We start from the raw sequence: 24,286 nt of genomic DNA, 5'->3' as shown, positions 1-24,286 counted from the left end.
TGAACACAAAATGAAAAATTTGTGTTTTAACCAGATTGTGTTTCTGTTGAATCACATAAAGATGAAAAATGTATGTACTTATCCTCTACACATAGAAGTCATTATAGAATAGGAAATTTGTATTTTTGAAACGTTTATGTGTATGAAAGAGCTTCAATACTTCAAAATAAATATTAGGGTGTCTATTTTAATTGGGTCTCCTTTGGTTTACAAAATCTACTAAATTGACAAGTGACATGTTAGTAGCTCTCTAAAATATAAACTTAGAATTTGAAAATTTCCCTACCATTGTCTGTTTTGCCAAAACATTTTAAATTTCTCTGTATATTTTGCTGTAATTCTGAATATAAAATAACATTTAAAAACAATGTTATTCTTGACAATAATTGTTTTTTAACATGTTCACTCACAGAGCTTAGACAAACTAACTTTACTGTGTAGCTTAAGGATCAACACTTCCACTTGTGAGTTAAAAAGTTAACTAACTCGTTAAGGAGCTACTAAGTTTTTAAATTCTATGTTTTGCCATATTTAAACACCATTGTGTCAGTAATTTAAAGTGTAATAAAAATGTGAATGACTATTGCTAATATCACATCAAAGATTAGTAATTAAATCTTATTATAATTAATAAATCGCTGGTATGCAGGCCCGTACTCAGACCGGTTTTATCAGACAATTTTACCAGGACCCAAGCCCTTAGAGAGCCCAGGTCAGGCCTCACTTGAAGGGATGTCATGTCAATGGATCCCTTCCATTGTTGTTCTGGAGTGGTGGCAGGACATTATGGGGCCCGGCTGAATATCTTTTCCGGGGCCTACCAAAGTTGAGCACAGCCCTGCAGATATGAGTATAAAAATGGAATACTTAACGTAATGGACATAACATGACTAGTACAATTAAACGTACTTCTGCTCAATCTAACAAGACCGCCAATGATGTATTAGATTCAGGTTCATTCCTGTAGTATACACTAACCCTTCTAGTATGAACAGGTTATTTATAGCCTGCTAAGTATCTTTGTCCAAGAAGATAAAGCGGTTATCTGTAGCTTGTTTTTGTTTTAATGTATACAAGTCAGGAAACACTGTAAAATCATGATTTTATATGCTAATGTATATCCTATAACCTTTCTACAAACATTTTATGCAGTCATGTTGGTAGTATGAGTCATCTACACCTTTATTTTGTGTAACAGCTCTCTCATCACGTCACTAAAGCTGTGTCTCTACATAGCTAATTGTGTTTTTATCGTTATTATGTATCAATCAAATATATATATATGGTATATTTTCTTTTACAATGTTGGTAACACTGTCTGAGCTGGAACTAGGTTGTTTTTTGAAGTCAGATCTATGTACAATTTTGGTTTGGTTACAATGTAAAAGTTTGGTTTTTAAAGGTAAGTTGATATACTTCTTCAGATTTATCATTTTGAAACATGTAACAACTTTAGTAATCTCAGTTACAGTATTGAACCAAAGGGATTGTAGATGTTTGGTTTCCTAGCCTCAAACTGTGTATAAACAGTAATTCTCGATAGTATTTACTGATAGTTTTTTTTTTTTCAAAGGTGTTTTGCAGTTGGGATAACAAAGGCCACAAAACAACAGTGACTCATAGGAACATTTTTATATACTATATAAAGGCCAAAATACATGTATCTAAAACTTTTTTGTTTAAGGTCACATAATGCGTAAAATCTATAAAAGACCAATTGGGGCTAGGAATACAAAGACTACACTGATGATACATTAGACAAAGCAATCAAAGAAGTTAAAAACGGTGCTTCATTAAGAAAGGCTGAAGAACAATTTGTAGCTTCAAGATTTTGCCTTGACTACAGCAGTAAAAGGAGATACTAGAAAGGTTGGAAGGCCTTTTACTTTGACTAGGTACTAACAATAAACAATAAAAAGACTAAAACCGAAAAAAAAAAAAATTATGTTGTTTGTACCTAATCAAATTATTATGTTATATTGTAGACAATTTGATTGTGAATAATGGGATAAAAATTATGTATATCTTTTTAGTACTTTACGTATAACATATTTATAAAACTCCATTTTCCCTATTTTCACCTTCATCTTCTCCATTACACCTTTTTGAAAAAAGTAGTCATTTCAAAAGTAAGTACCAGAAAAATTTCAATAATTTTCATCATCAGCTGATCTTTAGAGGGTTAAATCAGTTCCGAATTAATCTTTAGTGAAACTAGGCTTTCAGCAATGTTTAAAAAAGTACAGAACTACAATCTGCTGAATGTTACCTGGGTGTGCACCATTGTGGCTAGATCAGTGAAGAGGTCATGCATTTCCTTGATGGACTTTTCCAGCTCTAGCATCTCCTTGTGTCTCATTTTGGCGTCTTGCAGGGCCGTCTTCATCGCTTGCGTCTCTTGTACATACTGATACAGAGTTTACATTTACGAGTCATACTCAAGTAATGCCATTCTTTTCTAATAACTGGATTGCAAATCTGCATTTAGAAGTAAACTGATTAGCTTGAATAAAATTTGGAGAATAATTGATTGTTTAAATATTAACAGAACAAGATTGAAACAGAAATCACAGCAATTTAATGTTTAGAAACAAAAGAAACGAATGAATTCATAATTTTCTTAATGAAAGTTCCTAGAAAGAGAGCTTTAATGGAGGAAGTAGAGAACAAAAGGAGGAATATTGATTTTTCAACTGTTGATTGTTTTCAACAGTTCTTTGTTAGCGTCCATGGGTTGAATCGATCCAGAAATGTTATAAATCTAATAAATAAATAAAACTGAGACAAGTTAAGACTTGAAAATACAATTTTTTTATGGTAATATTCTAAATAATTAGTGTTCTCAATAGTCATAACTATATAACTCTCGCCATGACCACGTTGCTAAACTGTATCATACCAAGGTATAACAAATTTTAGAACTGCCAATGCAAATTGTTTTGGTACAGGGTTTTCTGGAGTTATAAACATTTTATTTTCATTGATAAAGATAGACATTGTTATGGTAAGATGTACACAAGAAGCTGCTGTGCATATTGAAAGAAACTACTAAATCTTGAAAAAAAAAACATGTGGTAAGATTTTGGTAATGATCAATTTACTGTACCACTCATGTGATGAGCATATATGAAGGGAGTACTAAGGGGCTCAAGCCTCCCCCCAGCCAAATATAAAAGGCAAAAAATAAAATTGCACCTAGTAGTTTCCTTTAAACTAGAACACAGATACAGATACAGATATACATTTATGAGATATTAAAAATTGGGAAGAAAGAAAATTATTGTCCCTTGGGAGGTCCTCAAGCCCCTATTTTTAAAGGGTATTTTATTCCTCCTAAACTACCTAGTGTGTCAGCTTCCTCCAAAATCATTTTCTATATATGCCACTGGTTCTAGCTACTTTGTAAATTATTACTCAGTTATACATTAGGAACCTACACTTTCTATACATTATTCAAACATGGTTCATCAACAAAGTCATTATTTCTTTTTTTTTAATTACGAGTACAACTTAATTTCACATGCAATATGAAATTAAATTTCTTTCACAACTAAAAAACCTAACTGGTTCTTTTACTAACTAGAGGAAAATTACTACTGCTCAAAGACACTTATAATGTTGGCAACCTTACAATGATACGAGTATCTGATCAGCTGTTCAATCATATTTTGTAAACATAGCTTCAAATTTAATCAGTTAACAATGAAACTCAAGCAGACTTATCATTGAGAATTGCAACGTGGGAGAGTAACGTGCCGTGATCCGATTTTTAGTCATGGAAGAAGAGAAAGGTTGTAAAATCCAATGAAAGAATGTTAAAAGTGTAAGGAGATAATTGTTTTAATCGATTGAATGTTTACAAATGAGTAGAACAGTTTCAAAGTGACTGTAAATAAGTTTGTGAGGAGCAAAGCAGTGGACGACAGGTAGAAGTTGGGATCTGTGGAATCTCGGACTGACACATTAATTCAGGACGATAGGTGTATCACTGTTTCACCGGTAAGTGTAGAAAACCTGTGCTCAGACAACACAAGGGCGCTCACAAAGAAACCCAGCTTCAAATCAGTCAACAGTTTAAAAATTGATATTTGACATGGATTCACCACTATGAGCCAAAGTCAAAACGACAGAGCCATAAGTGGAAGGATACAACTTCTCCCACTTGCAAAAAATTCAGGACTCAGCCATCTGCCAGTAAAATAATGAATGCTTACAGTATTCTGAGATTTTTAAGGGGCAATTTATTGTGATTTTCTTAAAGGCCAAACAACAATCAGCAGCCAGTACTACAGTGACATGCTGGAAAACAAGATAAGACCTGTCATTTGAACGAAATGCCACAAGCTCTTAATTGAAGGCGTGGTTTTGCTTCATGACAACACCAGTTCACATATGAACAGCTGATGAAAGCAACACTTCAGAAACTGGGGTGGGAGATCCTTCCACATTCTCTTTACAGTCCTAACCTTGCCCCGTCAGATTTCTAACTGTTTGGACCTTTAAAGAGGGTCAATGAGGGAAACATTTCTTATTCAATGAAAAGGTCAAAAATTCGAAATCAACCCAAGAATTTTATGTCAAGGGCAATTAAAAATTAGCAAAAAGATGGGACAAATGTTGCTGGAGACTATGGTGAAAAGTAACGAAAGTTTTATATTGATTAAATTGACTCTTTTTGAGCAGATGTAATTTGTCTCGTTACTTACTGAATGTCCCTCGTATTTCTACATAAAGCTGGTACTATAATAACAGATAAAATGTACTCACATTGTCCACAAACACTTGCGTAGTCTCGTTGTCGAGCAGAGCCTCCAGCTCTTCTGGCGTCTGGTGTGTGACCCCCGCTAGAACAGCAGGCCGCCGCGTTACTGTCTGTATGACTACAACAGTCGGCGCTCATCATTCACTACTCGCTCGAGCGATCTCGTCAGTACTGGAGTTAGTGAGTATGAATGGAGCGAGTTTATTATTATGTTACGTGACCATGCTCTGTTGTAACTAATGGACTGTTATGTATGCAAACCACATTTACCCACCTCAGATACCGCATTATTTGAAGCCACAGCTACTGTTAGTTTTCAAAATCAACAAATATGTCAATCTACATACACTTATACATTCACAAAAATAAAAATGTTGTGACATACGAGTATTTTTATAAATCTAATGGCACATTTTTTTAAGTCTTAAAAACAGTTCATGAATTTACATAAAATATACAGTCAAAGAAAAGTAAAGATAAAATTAACAAACACGCAAGTGAAATTAACTATCCATTATATATTGTAAAATTTATAGTTTATCCAAGTGGGATAACATTTACAAAACAATCAAAACACTTAGCAGTTATGAAAAGGAAAACACTTGGGATGTTCTGCTCATGAATGTTGATTTTCTTGTCTTCCCACCATACTTTGTGCTGGTAGGACTAAGAATATCTTCTCCCTATCATTGGGAATGTTTTCAAAATATATGTCAGGGGAGTTGTATCTTCTACGGAACCTCTGACAGGATGCTTAGGTGTAACATTTGTTAGATCAGCCACATTTAGTCTAGACTCTTGTAAATGCCACTGTCTTGAACAGTCATCCATAAGAGAAATAGTAAATTATAGCCTTGTGAGAGGTTTGCGTATGTTTATCAATAAAAAGAATTTTTCTAAATAAATAAAATGTGCACTGTTTAATTTTTAATGATTTTTTTGTGACATCCAGTAAAATATTAGCACTAAAAGGGTTAATTAAACATTATTTCCGTTGCAACTACACTTTCTCTGCATTTTGAGGTTATTATTACTTGGAAAATTACGAGAAATTTACTACTGAGGTTCAAATGGTATTGTTAGTTTATCTATATTATACGAATGAATAATGTTATTTATTTGAATTGCAGAAACAACATTTTAACACACTGACTTTGGTGGACAACTGCCCCCCCCCCCCCCCCGAGATTCTAAAAAGTTACCAACTGTAAAGCAACAAAAGTCCTAAGTCATTGACTTAACCGGTCTTTTGAATTGGTGAAGTTTTCAAAATCTTCGAGAATTATGTTTTAATTAACCAAATAAAAAAAGAATATGTCGACCACTATCATACTTTTCTTATTCTCCATATCAGCTTGCCCCCCCTGAGCCATCGGTTGGTGACGCCCCTGACACTCGCTACTATCCCAGTAGCCCTAAAGTCGGTACATGACCAATGTCACAATGAAGGTGTTAAGGTGGTGTGTGTTATCACACAAGACATACATACAATAGATAAACGAGCATTCTATGCAATCATTTTAGGAAGGGGTAATTAACAATAATTTAAGTTGATATAACCAAATTCAATTAGATATGAATATTAGTGTTGAATAAATATTATTGATACTTCCAAGTTAAGTAATAATATTAGTGTTGATAACAAGTATTAAATTTAGCATTGTCCAAGTTATCATTTAGAAAATTAATATTTTGATCGCAATGTATAACAAAGATAGAACTATTGGTACATTGGTTGTGTAGGTTATGGTTTTTATTCTTTGGATATTTCCACAAACTTTTGACAGTTGGCTGTAAGAGACTCAAAACTTGTCAGGTTGTAATTATTAATATTCTTGATTTCTTTCATAACAATGGTAAACACCCACCCAATTTTTGTTCTTTTTTAGGTTATTTACTTTTATTTTTTTAATTTACTTTTCGAGCATAAAAGGAAAGTATAATATAATGATATTAAAAAAAACAAAATCAGTAGTACATCTTCATTTGTGTAGGTGAATCCTCAGAGTATGTTGTTTCTATACTACATACAGTGTAGGAAAATGATATACTTTATAAGAAATAAGAAATATTTGCATTTTTTTTGTTGAGGAAGAGCAATAGGTTATTGTAGGTTGTAAATGTTAATTAATTTTGCCCCTTTTGCAATATGTGTATGGATCCTGTATATTTCAATTTTAACCAAATTTAACAAATGTTCTTACTGGGTTTAACACCCCCACTCTTCCCCTCACCATGAAAGGATATACATCAAATGTAAATAAAATTAGTTAGTTACACAACTACATGCTTATAACTATACTGCCACATGATGGATAGGAATTATGACATGTACATACAAAGTTACACTTCACCAACCCAGCAATACTTGTATTTCTGTTTCTTCAATAAGCACTGAATATATTCAACTAATATGGGTGCATGTACCAATGTTATCATGCAATTAGGAAACAAAATGCACCTAGTAAGATTGTTGATTACATAGCAGAATTAACATCCCCCTATTGAATTTGACTGTCTCAAATCATTCACATTCTTCCACCCAAGATTCATTTTGTTCAAACCCTCATTTAACATGCTATTAGTCAATGATAACTTAAAAACTGTAAATTATAGAAATAGCAATGCATGTTACAAAACATAATCTTAAAATATACAGTAAGTCCTGTTGTTAAAATAATTATAGAACTTTTTTATGTTCAGATCTAGCTAAAAATGGGCTTTCAACATTTTAAAATGCATTAAGAGTGTATCAGGAATGTGGCTGAACTATTTATAAAAAATGATTTGTAGTCTGCATTTATGTACTTTCAAACGAATTGGCATTCCCAAAACTAACGAAGTTACCAAATTTTAAAAGCTCGATGATTAGTAAAACGATAAAACTGAACGTTTCAAATAAAAATTAATACTCATAATGTATGACAGCTCTTTTTCTAGATTTGTTTGCAATAAAATATGAACATTAGAAATAGGGTAATTTTATAAATACACAAATTCACACATTACACAAAATAAATTAATGCTCAACATAAGATATTTTTATACAATAGTTCAAGGGAGTTGTAGAGCTTTGAATAAAAAAAAATAATTAAAAATAATAGTATTTTTGTTTAATTTATTTAAAACACATTTTAAGAACATTTTCGGGATTTTTATATGAAAAGCATTTTCCGATAGTGATTGATGGATGACAGAATTTCAGACATGTTGGCAAATACTGAGAATCCTTTCTTTCAAATCCATACGGTGGCAATAATGCACTTTAGTGACTATTCTAAGAAATGAAGTGAAGTTACCTATCCTTAGTTGAGTCTTGATGTGTGATTCTGTCTGGTCCTTATGGTGAGCCAGGACTGCCTGGTAGTCTGCCATTGCTGACTGGAACCGTTTGGAGAGAGTTGAATGCTGGACCGACAACATTCGAGTCTCGACAGCGGTCAGCTGTTCCTCTTTGTGTTTCTCCAGGGCTGTGCAAGAACATGAGTGAAAGGAATATCCATGGTTGTGTTACTATATCCGTTATAGTGACGTTACAGAAAGGTGTAGGAGAGAAAGCTCTTGAATCTGCAGAAGTAGACGGGTGAGTTATTTTCCAACTGTTGGCTCATTCATGTCTACGCATAATATTTTTTATTGAGTGTATATCCTAATTCAAGTCAGATTTTAATCACATTTATGTAAGCATATGGACTCTGAGTTGAATATTTTCGTAAGTAATTCATAATATGAATACATTTATTTGAATTAAACAGTACTAAAAGTTCCATTAAATTCTACATTTTAGAGAAGAATTTTAATAAACAATCCTATACACATGTTAAAGTGTCCAATAAAGTGGCTTAAATTGATTGTGAGAGAACGGATTATAGTAGAATAGTTTCTTCACAAAATCAACCATTGACAACAATTTAATAATATTAACATGAAATTTTAAGTACAGAGTATGCTAAAATCTGTAAGTTATTTATAATGTTATTTCCCATTTTAAAGGGCTTTGATCAAAACGTAACTATTGTGGGCGAGTCACTAGACGATCCCTGGTCTTTTGGCATAACGGCAAATTCAAGGCACTAATCACCTCTCTTGAGTCTCTAACTATAATTGTATACAACAATGTTGTAGAACTAATTACTGACTTAAATGTCTATAAAATAAGGTGATACCCCTACAATACTCAGCTACACCGTGTACTGGGTTAGTGATTGTCCCGTGACTCACCTACAGTAACCTTTTTCATTTTATAATTTCAGCCGCAAAAAAACTGTGAAATGTCAGATTTTTCTCATTGTACTATAATAAATGCATGTGAAGGTAAAAAATATTTTCACATTCACTTTCAAAATAATCGCAGGATTATTTTGTTATGTATCATCATAATGTTTTCTAAAAGTTTTCCCTTATAAAACTCAAATTAAAAAATTCTAAATTATAAGATTTAAAAATAAAAATATACGGCATGTTATACAGAATTTTGTATGCCTATGCAAACTAAACAAACTTTGTATTGAAAGTTTATTTAAGATAAACTGTTTTTATGTTAAAATAAAAATACAATATGTAATGGAGGAGGTAGTATTTCATATAGTTTTTTCCCTTTACCTATGCCAATGGTGCAATATAAAATAGTATAGAGAGGGTAGTATTTTATCTAGGTTTTCCCTTTATTTATGCCAATGGTGCAATATAAAATGTTACAGAGGGGATAGTGTTTTATATATTTTTTTCTGCCTTACCTACGCCAATAATCGAGTAAATATGTTTTACTCTTATTTCATTTTATTAAGTAAAATGTTAGGAACTTACCTTTCAAACTTGACCGTGTCCTTAATGAAAGTGTTTTTATTTTGATCATTGCATTTGCCAATTTGTCCTTGGTTTCTGTAAATAAATGCATTGAAATATAAAAAACCTCTCTTTATGTAGTTATTTTTTGTAAAATGTTATTTATCATTTTACACACACACACACACACACACACACACACACACGCACGCACGCACACACACGCACGCACACGCGCGCACACACACACACACACATTACACACGTATTGGCAACATCGACTACAATGTTATTAATGTAATATACAAAATTAACTGTAAGTTTTGCTCCAAACAATATATTGGCCAAATATCTAATCATTTAAGAATTCGCATGACAGGATATAGGTTTGATATTTACCATCAAGACAAAGACAAACCATTAGCAAGACATTGTCTTGAACACGATCAAGTTAAAATTGAACAGTTTTTTATGTTCAAAGGAGTCCACAAAATACCACCATGATAATAATCACAACAGATAAAAATTAAAAGGACATGGAGCAACCTCGTAAAATTATGTTGAAAAATTCCATTTGAATTAAATTTAAGATAATTTTGTTAACAATTTTTAAGTGTTGCTAGATTCAAAATATTTAAAAAAACATTAGTGCCATTCCACCCTTTTCTTAATTTAAATCAGCTACTCCGCAAAGATTTAGTTTGAGAAATTTAACTTCAGCTGGACTTTGTCAAATGTTATTTACTGTATTTACATTTATGTTTTCGTGTTTCTTGTAATTTTAAATTGTATTACAATATGTTACTTTATGTTTAATACTTCCCAAAACCAAGGGTATTAGATCCCCTGAAATATAGACGTGAAAAACAGTTTTCTTTTCTTTTTTTTCTATTACTCTAATTCAAGTTTAATAAAAAATAAAAGAATTTGAACAATATTTAAAACCTGAGGATAAAAAAACATATCACTCCTTATAATTACTTCATATTCTTTGATTACAGTTAAAGTTTACTGAGATAATGAATAATAATAAAACTTATATTAATAGATGATGTATACAAACACAAGAAAACTGTATGGATTTGTTACACAAGATGAAAGGCTAATATTTTCTCTGGAGTTATAATTTCATTGAGAGCAATTATTATTTCATTGTTCATGTTCAGTGTGGTTTACTACCATATTCTTGTTCTTAATTTTTTATTATTATCTATTGTTGTTTCTTAGTTATACACTGCACTTGTTACTTTACTATTATTGTGCATTCTAGCTGTTACTTATTTATTGTTTTCGTCACTAATTGTGTAAAGTCCTGTACTATTTATATTTACTACTATTTAACTACATATTCTTAGTTCACATTCTACTTGAATTGTGTCTTCAATTATGTAATTTTTTACATTAAAATAGTTATGGTGGAGAAATAAATAAATGTACAGATCACATTGATACTTTTGCATTGAGTATAAAACTGTTTTAAACCACAGGAGAGCAAGAAACTAAATGGAACAAAATGGAAAAGGCAATTAAATGCTTAAAACAAAATAAAGAGTAGCTTGTATTCCGCACTCAGTCCTTATTTACTCTCAAATGACAGTGCTTTTGACGCTGTCAATGACATCTGAACAGAACATTTTCCAATTAAAAAGTATGTATTTATTATTTTTGAAATAACTAATTGTGAGTTTTCTACACATAACGCAGCTATGGTGGGAAAGGCTTATTCAATGCGAACGTTGAGTTTAGCTCTAGTTCACCTTCCTCTTATGTGTAGCATCTGAAATCTGATGCTGTTGTAGGCTTGACTCCTGAAATCTGGAGTCATGTTCATGTGAAAGGATCCAAAAACAGTTGGTGACGAAAAAAGAAGAAGCTCAAAACGAACCCCTCCCTGCATCGTTTTGACATCAGAGACACAAAAACAACTTGGAGCTAAACTCAACATTCGCAATGAATAAGCCTTTCCCACCATAGCTGTTTTTGGATCCCTTCAGACGAACATGACTCTAGATTTCAGGAGTCAAGTCTACAACAGCATTAGATTTCAGATGCTACACATAAGAGGAAGGTGAACTGCAGTTAAACTCAACATTCGTATTTACTCTGAGTTGTACAAACTTTGGCAAAACATTTTGTTATTGGATTTGACGATGAGCCAAATAGACTGAAGATGGAATATAATCTATGTAACCCTTGGTTAAAGACAACCATGTATACCTCGATCAGGTATTGCTGAGTGCAGTATCACAGTCTGAAGTCTCTTTACAAGTTTCGTGTCCTCCTCAATCGCCTCCAACCATGCTCTTATTTCTCTAGTCTGTAAACATATAACAGGTTACTTATTCTGTTAAAAGTATAATCTGTCCACTTAACAACTATTCTGTATTAGATAATATTCATAACTACATGTTTTACTATCTACCAGAAGTTAAAAAATACAATTAATGTTCAAGGACGTCATTTTCAATTTTGCGTGAAAACAGTAGTGACGTTTCTGAACGTTGTTCAGCTATGATGTTGTGCTAATGCTAGCCTTTCTACTCTGTGGAAGAAAGCAGCCAGCTGTTCCGTATCCGTAACATCTGAGCACTGCTTCCCATGTAAACTATGTCGAGATTTGTACTGTAGCCTGCTGCTATCAGGACAAACACCCGCTCGTCTCACAGGTAGACACTTTCCTCACCTACAGCCAACACCCGAAGGTGGGACGCAAAAATCTCAGAAGAGATGCTACGTCTTTTACCATTCCTCAACCAGAAAAAAGAAGAGGAAGGATACAACTTTTCAGTGTGAAGATTGTGGATATCTGTATATCCATGCTTTGTAGAATTTTATTACAAAATTTAAAAAATTCACTTCTGTAATGTTATGTTTTTTCATCAGAAGTCAGAAGTCAATGTTTAATTTTTATTAAAAATAATATTTTTTACTATTCTGTGTTAGTTTTGATTCACTCGTTTGAAAAAAATCATGTAGTGACGTTCCAAAACGTCAATACTTCCCTAAGGGTTAATATAAATATACGGTACTTTGGTATTATCCGGAGGCCACTAGTTTCTGAAGAGTTTTTCTTACCAGGGGCCTAAAAAACTATATTATTAGAAAGAACAGACTTTATTTGACTTACTGTGAAAACTAAATGTCATTATTACAATTGGTTTTTTTATCTGCCTCCACAACTTACAATGTACAATTTAAAACCACTTTTTAAATATTTATCCAGAATCAGAATCTTTATTTTAACAAATACGCTACATCGGTATCTCAGACAGTAACTGGTATATGTCACATTAATTAAAAATAATCCGAATCTAAAACTATATTAATTTTTTTATCTAAGTTACTAAGATATATTATTTTTATGTTTAAAACATGACTAATAGAATAAAATAACATTTATATTATTCCAAATATGTGTAATTTAAAAAAATCATTCGTACTAAAATAGGCTTTTTCAATAACAGTTATCTAATTTTTCCATCAAAATGAATATTATTTTTGTAGGTTTGTATAAATTTATTACAAAATTTAATACCTGATTGAATTCTACTATTTTAAAAGATGAATAATCTATGTTAAGATTATTGAAATTTCTCTGTATAGTACTATAATTTGTGTGAAAATTTAAAAAAATATGACGCAAATACATACTATTAAAATATATTAGTGTTTCATAAATGAATGAAGATGGCAAGGTTAATAAATGTAAATAAACAAAAAAGAGTTTCCAAGATGCTCTGCTAGATTTCGTAATTATTCTTATACCTGTTTAAAAAACCTTTATTATTATTTTGTAATAAAAAAACCTGATTCCAGCCCACAGCATTTCCACACATAACTTGTCTATTCTTTAAAATTGATTGTATATATAAATAAAAGTATAATTGTACAATCCTCTGTTGGAGTCACTGTTATCAGGGCAAAACAGAATGAGAAAAACCTTTAGCAAATATAATATAAATAAACTTTCCAGCTAAAGTTTTTATCAATGTAAACCCCAAGAAAAACATGAGGAAAGTCTATTTCACTACTAATATACATAATATTTACTACGCCATTCTTAGATTGCTCTAGAAAAATGAATTACACATGTTTTAGAGCAAGTTACTTGAACACTAAGCTATTGAAAGAAAGAAAGAAATTTCTCAAGCAACACCTTACATACATACATACATTTAATAGGTATATCATGAGAAATATTTAATCCTCCAAGGCTAAACACACTATTCTCAAGGCTACTGTGCACACTAGTCTTGTTTCAACACGACAAATCTTATTTTACTCACTTTGTTGTAAGTAAATCAGTAAGTTCATCTGCAAAACGAGTTAATTTGGAATATTTATGGCTTGTTATGTCATGAATATTAATAATAAAACAAATAGAGTCCAAAATGGTATCTTGTGGAACACCAAATTTTATTATGCTCCAGTAAGATAAAGTATTTTACACCATTTAAACAGGGCTGTAAATGTATGGGCTCAAAGTTCTATGCACAAGGGGGCAAATTTAAGAGGGTGGCAAATTATGACAATGAAAATTTATATAAGCTAAAAATAAAGTTACAAAAAGTTATAAAATGTATTACAACGAAACATATAAAAGGCTTTTGCTGTAGTTTGATAATTTTCCTTCTATTGGCTACTGTACATTATAGTACAGTATATTATGTCATGCCACTGATGGAAGATGAGTCGGTTCGACACTCATTACTGATAGACGATATAGTGCGGTTTGAAGAAGGTCTTATAGAGAAGATTGACATCATTCGATGTTTGGCCATCATAATGATATTTGTACTACCTCTACAATATCGTACACTATATGCGATTGCCGCACAGATCTTGGAATTTTGTTTAATCTGCGTAACAATCTCTACAATAGTTGCTTATAGCGGAGAAGGATCTTGACTAATGCCACCAACCGCCACCACTGCAAAAATATCTCTCACTCTCTATATATATACAACTGTTTTATTGCTTGTAACACCTTCACTATGACACGAGTCAAGTACGAACTTTAGGACAGTTGGGGTTGACGAGAGATGTGTCCACCGCAGTCAATGTGTTAACTCTTCAACCGTCACACATGAAATGTATTGTGCAATACTAGTATTGTGAACAACTGCCACACCTGTGATTACTTGTTTCTAAGTTATTACGCTTAGCTGTTAACATAGCACTTAACAGCTATTTTATTGTATTAATTTGTGTTATATTTGATTGGAAACGGGATCTTGCTTGTCAAGACAGTGCTGCTATCTTATGGATTTTAGTCAAAAACTATTCGGGCACCATTTGCTTCTAATCATGTGAGAATTAGTGGACGTTGCGTTTTATTCTGCTAGTTGATTTTATAAAGATTTGTGTGAGATATTGATATATATATATATATATATATATAGTACATGGTGACTTCCAGAGGGAAATCTCGATCAAAGCCTTCCAAGTCAGCATAAAACAATAACAATAAGATATATCAATATCTCACACAAATCTTTATAAAATCAACTAGCAGAATAAAACGCAGAAATTTAATATATATAAATTAATGTTTGTCTGCAAGTCCTTTATAGAATCATAAACTACTTGACCGATCATTACGAAAATTTGTAGTAAGGTATATGTATTTTTTCCACGGAGAAAGTTTATATGTTATGCCCATTAATGTAACTCGCCACCAGGCAGCACTGTAAAAGATATGTTTCCAAAGTACCTGCATATTGTAAACTGCAATTATATTAAATAGCCAAACACTATTTAAAGGTGCTAAGTTTTTATGTATATTTGTCTTTAAAATAAATTTCTCGTTGAACTTAACGCTTGAGTGTTAGACCACTTTATAATAAAGTGCATGTGCGTGTACAATGGCTATAAACTCACACTTTTGACAGATTTTCTTGATTGTGGCAACAAGGCAAACTCTACATTGGCATTGGAAATATAATTCACTTGAATCGAAAGTGCTCATACACGGACAAATCTTACGAAAAGTGTGTGAAGTCGCAGGAAACAGCTAGTACTAAATAAAATTGGATCCACTTTTTCATCAATACAAATTATTAAGATTTGATCAAAGAAAATTACATAAAACATACAAAAATGGTTTTTTATATTTCCTACACATATTTTCCCCCTATCACCCAGAATTTCATTGATAAACATTTATATTACCCACCATTGATTGAAATTTTAGATTGAAAATTCACATAAATTGACAACTATTTACTTTAAAAGATGCATTTAAAGATTTGTTAATACCCTACTGAAAATAGGAAAAATTCTTGGCACTGGGTAGTATCACCAAGCAACTACACTCTGCGCTTTGATGGTGCTACAGCCTGGCCTCACGGCAGTTAAAGGGTTACAATACAGAATGATAAACAGATCAGAGTAAAGATACTATCTCTTAAAGTGAATTGGTTTAGTGTTGAAGTGCTACATTACCTCTTTAAATATTGCATCAATAGTCTTCTTGACGGGTTTCACCTTTTTGGATGCTTTCTTCTTTGGTTTGCCATCTTCCTAAACAAAACGTGTGGAAATAGATTACGGTTGTCAACTTTTATATAGAGGTATATTGTAAGAAAATAGATATAATTAGTTAATAAAGAAATCAAGACGAAATATATTGTGTAATTCCAGCATTCATATAATTATAGATAATGAATAACACAATCAATATAGACATTTCCCATTGTTTTGTTACAAACTGAAAATATGGTTAAGTTTTTTTGTAACAGAGATTAATGGCAAAATATCCATAACACAATTAAAATGTTTTTATTGTTAAAGACCTAAACATGCGTATCAATCATAAAAACACATATCATCTTAGAATGAACAAATGCCACCTTATAAAAAGAACTGTGACTACGTACAGGATGCTTATTTTTTAAGAATAGAAGGCCAAAAAAAGACCAGATACAAGAAAGCGTACAAACCCAGAGTATCCCTAAACTCAAGAATGAAATATCAAACACAGTAAATCAGCAATTTAGCATTCTACACCAAAATGTGAGAGGCCTATCAAGAAAAGTAGAAAGACTAAACCACTTCATCGAGTGTCTGCAAATCCATCAATACTGATTGTAATGAACATGGCCTTGATCAGACAAACTGAAAACTTATAAACCTAAAGGGCTATAGTCTAATAACTGAGTTTAGTAGACATGTCCATAAGCTGGGAGGAGTTGCCATTTATGTTGAGGATACGCAAGACTTGGAAGTGGAACAAATTGACGTAAAGGACTACTGTCAGAACTTGTATTTGAAGCCGCACTGGCTAAAGTAAGTTCAAAAAAGCAATCATTCCACATTCTTGGCATTTACCGTCCACCATCGAGTAAAAGTAAAGGAAGCAATAGAGGCCATATCAAACATACTTAACCTTGTAAGAAGTGATGTAAAACCACTAATCTTAATGGGTGACATCAACATAGATAGATTAGACTCTACAAATCCTGGAAACAGCCTACTTGAAGAGGAAACTGTCAACCTTTGGAATTAGAAGACTACCACTACCAGCCACCAGAATAACAAGCTTAACCAAAACATCAATTGATTGCATTTGTACAAATCTACCGGAGGACAAATTGTGCTTCGACATTATTCAGGGTGGAATGTTGGATCATACTGGCCAGCTGTGCAGAATCCTAACTACAACAACAAATTACAATAAACAAGGCAGCTCATATAAAAGAAGTTTTAACAACAAAACCTTGACCACTTAAAAAAAATGAACTTGCAAAAGAAACCTGGGATGAAGTGTATATGCTCATGATGTTGAGCTGGCATATAATGCTTTTCACAAGATTGTGATCAATGCCCTAAACCTGGCCTGTCCAAACAAAATAGCTAGGACAAAACCAAAGGGGAAGCAGAAAACCCGGTATGATGATGAGGTGAATAAGTTAAGAGAAGATTTTCTTAAATCATTTGCACATGTATGAACTCACAGGAACCACAAGAGATAAAGAAATAATGGCTGAAAAAAAAGAAAAACCTATGACCTCAAACTTCGAGATCTGAGACGTGATGCAGCCTAATGAACACCTCATCAAATCAAATAACAAACCTAAAGCACTGTGGAGCATCATAACTGCAGAGAAGCAGAGAAGCCACTCCTCCAATGCTGCACTTCACTTGGAAATAGATGGGAAACAGAAGAAAACCCGATGCTGATCGCTGAGCATCTTAACAACTACTTTTCGACAGTGGCAGATTTAACTTTGGAGGAAAGCAGGAGGAATCAGTTTCACAATGTGGAAACAACCTTTGAAGGCATTATACATTCACAATGCAACCACACACTAAGCCTGACACTAACTGAGGAGAACGAGGTGTTTAGAAACTATTGGATCACTGAAGCCAAAAGCTCTCCTGTGGCATTGATGAAGTTCCATCAAAGATGGTAAAGCACTGTGCAAATCAGTTAGCCCCACCTATAGTTAGCATAATAAGTAAATCATTTAGCAGTGGACAATTTCCCTCACTGTTAAAGGTGGCCAAGGTATATCCCAAGCACAAAAAGGGCCCAGCAACAAGGGCAGAAAACTATCGACCAATATCGCTTGTATCCACTTTTCTCAAAAATAATTGAGAAAAAATTGCACTAAAGAGAATGTTATTACAACTCGAAAGTCAAAACTTGATCACAGACAGCCAAACATGGTTTTCTAAAGGGAAGGTTAACTGTCACTGCCATTACAAGTCTAGTAGAGTAACATAACAGATCGGCTAGAGGAACAAAAGCATGTCTCGGCTGTGTTACTAGACTACAGTAAAAGCCTTTGACTGTCTGGGGCATGACCTGATTCTAAACAATATGTCAACACTAGGCTTTCAAGACACATCAAAAAAGTGGATAGTAAGTTATCTCCAAGGGCGCAGTCAAATTGTTGAGGTTCAAACATCAGAGAAAGGCAAGAAATTAACTTTCAGATCTAAGCCATATTTGATGAACAGAGGGGTGCCTCAGGGGCTCAGTTTTGGGTCCCTTCCTCTTTGTACTGTTACAAATGACCTCCCTATATACCTTGGCAACAATAACATAAAAAACTATTATTGTATGCTGATGACACGACATTGGTTCTTGCAAATGATAATGCACAAGAAATGTACTCACAGATATCATGCTCAACAAACAAAACAATTCAGTACTGCCTTCAGAACAACTTGGCTATAAACCCTTCAAAAACAATGCACATAAATTTTAGTAGGAAGCATGATCCAGTGTTAGAAAGCACAGATACTCTCCAAGAGAAACAAGCAAAGCTACTTGGTCTAACTATTCGACTGTGGACTCACTTGGGACAGCACACATAAATAATCTGTGTAAAAAGCTCAGCACAGGAATCTTTGTGATCAGAAGGATGAAGTGGATTGCAGGGGCCTGAGGCAGCAAGGACAGCCTATTTTGCACTTGTTGAGTCTCATTTGTAGTATGGAGTTGCGGTGTGGGGAGGGAACATCTGTAAATAATCTGAACAAAATTCTCATCCAACAAAAAAAGGCCATCAGAATTCTAGCAGATCTAAATCCACAAGACAGCTGCAGAGGAGCTTTTAAGTCTCTAAAAAATACTGACCATTGTAGGTATATATGTCCTCTCAGTGATAACAGATTGCAGACTGTATGGCAAATCAAAGAGGTGAGAACTTACACTCACATAACACCAAGAGGGCCACAGACTTCATTCTCCCTCCGCACCGCACTACCAAGTACAGCAAGAAGCCATCATACACAGGATGCAAGATGTACAATGCATTGCCGCAGCATTTGAAAAGGCTCAGTGGGAAAAATCTCAAGAGAAGTCTCCAGAACTGGTTGATGGAACGACCTTTGTACACCGTGAAAGAATATTATGAACTTACAAAACCTAATTTGTAAAGCAAGAGACATGAAGATATATTTCTTTGTAAAATTTTATTGGACACCATTACATGTCTTAATGATAATGTGAATAAAGAGATTCTGATTCTGAACTACAAATCCTTGTCAATTAAAAGCAATGAGTAGGTCCATATTTTATAAAATATATGTATCAATATATAATATCATTGATATTGAAATATTATTCACGTAACAAATTGCCATAATTAAAGGCCTTTGGCTAAGAAACCTGCATGATTAACAGTTTTAAATATAACGCATAAAAGATAACACTTTAAAACCATAATATTAATTTTTTATTTTCCAGAACAAACAACATTGCATGACAAAATTTTAAAATATTTAACACAATATTAAATCATCCATGCTAAAATTAATATTTTTGAAAGATAATTTAGGTTTTCTCCTCTTTTTTATTTTATAAATTTTTCCGCTAAATAAAACAAATTTTTAATTGAAAATTACTTTAGTGTTAATTAAGTAATACTTCAATACAAAAATTTTGTAAAGGATAAATTATAATTTTATTTAACAAATGATAGTACTATATAATATGAGTGAAAATAAAAATTGAAGAAAAAAGATTACTAGTTTAAAAATATCGCAGATCATAACTAATTAGTAGTAACAAATTGAATAACACAGCATCATCCTACGAGATGACAAGGGTGTTTATCTAAGAATCTCAAATCAACTTATAAGCTATGTTCAATGCTAATAAAATATGTCATTAATAATTGTTAAAACTATTAAAGAATGAAATTATTTTATTATTAAACATGCAATAAATAAAGATCAAGATAATAGTGTTACTTCAACAAATGTAAGAGATGCCAAAAAAGAACTAATACAAAGGAAATTAAATTGAATGGAATGGCTTTATCAACAAAAATAATATTATTAAATGATTTATTTATCAATAGTTTGTTGTGACTTATATCATTATTAAAAACCATCTAGTGGTTAAACATTGATTTAAAAAAATCAAGGGCAGTAATAGGCATCATTTTACAATATATATTTCAAACTAATTTTCACTTTTGATGTTTTTAGTTTAAAACAGTTAAATTATCCTTGTGTGATTTTCTGCAGCAATGAATTACATAGTTGATAAAGACATGCGATGAGAATGCTTAGAGAATAATAAAGATTAATGGGCTTAGCCTGGGTCAAAGTTTTTTTAATACATATGTAAAACCGGGGGGAGTTTGTACATGGCTACTATGAATTTTAATCTTTGACATTTTAATTGTATGGATATGACATATTTTCAACATTGTATTATCTCATGAATAGGTAATAAACGGTTAGGTTAAGCTGAGTCCAGGTCCGTATTACCTGTGCTGTAAAGATGTGTAGTATTACTGCTAGTGCTGTTACCTGTGCTGTAAAGATGTGAAGTTTTACTGCTAGTACTATTACCTGTGCTGTAAAGATGTGAAGTTTTACTGCTAGTACTATTACCTGTGCCGTAAAGATGCGTAGTTTTACTGCTAGTACTATTACCTGTGCTGTAAAGATGTGAAGTTTTACTGCTAGTGCTGTTACCTGTGCTGTAAAGATGCGTAGTATTACTGCTAGTACTATTACCTGTGCCGTAAAGATGTGAAGTTTTACTGCTAGTACTATTACCTGTGCTGTAAAGATGTGAAGTTTTACTGCTATTGCTGTTACCTGTGCTGTAAAGATGCGTAGTATTACTGCTAGTACTATTACCTGTGCTGTAAAGATGTGAAGTTTTACTGCTAGTGCTGTTACCTGTGCTGTAAAGATGCGTAGTATTACTGCTAGTACTATTACCTGTGCTGTAAAGATGTGAAGTTTTACTGCTAGTGCTGTTACCTGTGCTGTAAAGATGCGTAGTATTACTGCTAGTACTATTACCTGTGCTGTAAAGATGTGAAGTTTTACTGCTAGTGCTATTACCTGTGCTGTAAAGATGCGTAGTTTTACTGCTAGTACTATTACCTGTGCCGTAAAGATGTGAAGTTTTACTGCTAGTGCTGTTACCTGTGCTGTAAAGATGCGTAGTATTACTGCTAGTACTATTACCTGTGCTGTAAAGATGCGTAGTATTACTGCTAGTACTATTACCTGTGCTGTAAAGATGTGAAGTTTTACTGCTAGTGCTGTTACCTGTGCTGTAAAGATGCGTAGTATTACTGCTAGTACTATTACCTGTGCTGTAAAGATGTGAAGTTTTACTGCTAGTGCTGTTACCTGTGCTGTAAAGATGCGTAGTATTACTGCTAGTACTATTACCTTGCTGTAAATATGTGTAGTTCTACTGCTAGTACTATTACCTGTGTTGTAAAGCTGACAGCAGCATTTCCGTTTCCTAGTCCACTTCGTATCTCTACTTGACTCTGAAACATATAAAATAGCAAGTTACCACACAACCTTTAAATAATCTTGTAAAGATATTTCTACTATGACAAACTTCTTTACCTATAATCATGAAGACAACTAAAACGATTATGATCCAAAACTCTAGTACAAACTAGTACTACTGGAATACAATACCACATGAGTGTACCATAGGTGGTACATGCTGTTGTTTAAGAGTGTATGCCATTTTCAGTTACTGCCACGGACATGTTGATGAAACTGTATAATATTACCATTAACCACTATATCTGTCTGTGCTTTCTTTCACAATGGTCATCCTTGGATGTTGATGTAATTAACAGTAGTTAGATCTATTGTTAACTGTCTACCTTCGGTATTAAAATTAATAGAGTCAAAATATAGCACACTGCAATTTCTCCTTTTACAAACTAGATGCTGTATTTCTCTATTTGGATATTACAAGGTAGTTCTGCAGAGTCTACAATATAGAAACATTACTAAGGTATCTGTAATTTTAATTTTGATGGCACTTTAAAGCAAAATGAAGATTTTTAAAGATAGTTTATATGCAAATACTTTATAGTTAGTTCTATTTTACACGACTTAGAAATGCCTATAGCAGAAATGCATTGCATAAAAATCAATACAAACTTACAAAAATTAATTATTGGACTTAATTGTATGAATTTATAGTTCAAGTTCAAGTTCAAAAGATCTTTATTCAGAGTATTACAAGTTGAATACATGCAAAACATTAACAGTACATGCAGTTTAAATATCTATCATTACATGCATTTTTAACCGTACATTCCCAATGCCCCTATAATGGCGCGTGCGGGAATTAAAGTTGGCTTACTAAATTACATTGCTTATTTTTTTGACAGTCATTCCTTTACTTTTAATAGTTATTTAAGATCTTCTCCATGCACAAGTCATTCACCACTATTCCAACTAAGCACTACATTCAAAAAGTGATATTTGATACAAATGCTTTTTTCCAGTATATTAATATGTTTAAATATAAATGCTTAAATTGTACTATAGTAAATTTATTATGACACAAATTAATTGATTGAGCCCACCATGTTCTCCAATTTGCTACTGCTAACAACTAACACGCATGAATACATACTTATATCCTTCAATAACAATGTTTGTGTGTGTGTGTGTGTGTTAAAAACAAGCTTTTTTAAAGCCTCTAGCAATTTAGATTATGTTCTCAATAATTTGTACACTTTGTAAATAGTTCAGTTGTTATAATAAAATCTGAACATATTTATTAATTGCAATATTATTTAATTTTGATCTTGTGCTAAAATAAAGTTAAAACCATTAGGACCCGAAAATATATCTCAACCTATCAAAATTTCCCCACTTTACTTGGTATTGCTTACAAAGCAAAATACAGTATGTAAGTAGCGTATATTAAATTAAGACGTCCATACCAAAAAGCCCTCTGCATTGCTAATACCTAATGAAGTTTTAATAATTATGAACCGTTAAAAATTTAGATGGGAGGATGGGACACTTGGTATTTAGTAGGAAAGGGATACATAAATAATTCTGTGCATTAAGATTGTACTTAAATATAGGTCAACAAAATTCATTCAGACTTAGAAGGTTATAGTGACATTATTACTTGAAAGCTATGTCTTCATTGCAGTTTGATAAGATTTCTTTATCTCTGTTGAAGGAAGCCTATAAAGATAAGAAACTAGTGATGAATAAGCAGTACAGTTTGTTTAGCTGTCACTGTTCTGCACCATCACTTTTCTTACAAATAGGATCTATCACATTGAGGAGAAATCACCATCATTTTTTGATGAGCTAGTTGAAAATTCAACTTAGTTATAGGAAACAGTTTTTGTACAAAACACTCTTCAGTTTTGTTATTTAATTTTTTTAGTATATTGAAATTCTGGATGCTATTAGGTTAAATAAATATTGTAGTAGGCATTGTAATGCAAGTTAATTACACATAATTGGTCACGGCATCTAATGTGTCGGACTCTAAGTCTGAATGATCGTGCTGGTTCAAATCCTATAATGTGGTGTACTTACCATAGGGTAATGTTATGTTGTTGCTCTATGACAGGGGTGGCCCGAGATCAAAACTTAACCCATGTAAGACCTATTTCGTCATCCACCCCAATCCACCACCCCTCAACTCATGGCTTCCATTTTATAATCTCCCATAATGGTTATTTTTTTAATATACATTGTTTAAATAGTTGTAAAAAGTCCAGTACTTAATGATTACACCTTCAAATTTCCCAACACTTGTACATAGTTTTAGTGAAAGTATTTGTTACGAGTGAAAAGTAGAGAGGGTGTTGTTAGTGTATGCAGATACATATCAAGGGTTTATGTTAAGAACACATAACACAAACAAGTTATATCAATCAATCAGGTAATTAATAGTGCTAGATTAAAATTAATGTTCAGTTGGCTGAAAGTCAAGAAAGCTTATTACTCAAGGGGTAGGAAAATTTCATTTCT

General features: G+C 32.6%; 1 protein-coding gene across 5 annotated transcripts in view; it reads right to left on the bottom strand.

The window, feature by feature from the left end:
* LOC124367660 (syntaxin-1B-like) overlaps positions 1-24,286 on the bottom strand; it is a 56,068-nt gene that overhangs the window by 13,202 nt on the left and 18,580 nt on the right. For 4 of the 5 annotated variants that reach the window (XM_046824662.1, XM_046824663.1, XM_046824660.1 and 1 more), the window contains exons 2-8: positions 21,742-21,804; positions 15,992-16,069; positions 11,765-11,864; positions 9,569-9,643; positions 8,062-8,232; positions 4,768-4,880; positions 2,270-2,407 (exon numbers count right to left, since the gene is read on the bottom strand). In XM_046824662.1, the coding sequence (XP_046680618.1) occupies positions 2,270-2,407; positions 4,768-4,880; positions 8,062-8,232; positions 9,569-9,643; positions 11,765-11,864; positions 15,992-16,069; positions 21,742-21,804 (738 nt within the window). The remainder of the gene's footprint in view (positions 1-2,269; positions 2,408-4,767; positions 4,881-8,061; positions 8,233-9,568; positions 9,644-11,764; positions 11,865-15,991; positions 16,070-21,741; positions 21,805-24,286) is intronic. The other variant, XM_046824664.1, reaches the window with a different exon arrangement.

Source organism: Homalodisca vitripennis, chromosome 8 (genome assembly GCF_021130785.1).
Source record: "Homalodisca vitripennis isolate AUS2020 chromosome 8, UT_GWSS_2.1, whole genome shotgun sequence".
Taxonomy (NCBI): Eukaryota; Metazoa; Arthropoda; class Insecta; order Hemiptera; family Cicadellidae; genus Homalodisca; species Homalodisca vitripennis.
The sequence above is the reverse complement of the archived record's forward strand: the minus strand, read 5'-3'. Positions and strand labels throughout refer to the sequence as shown.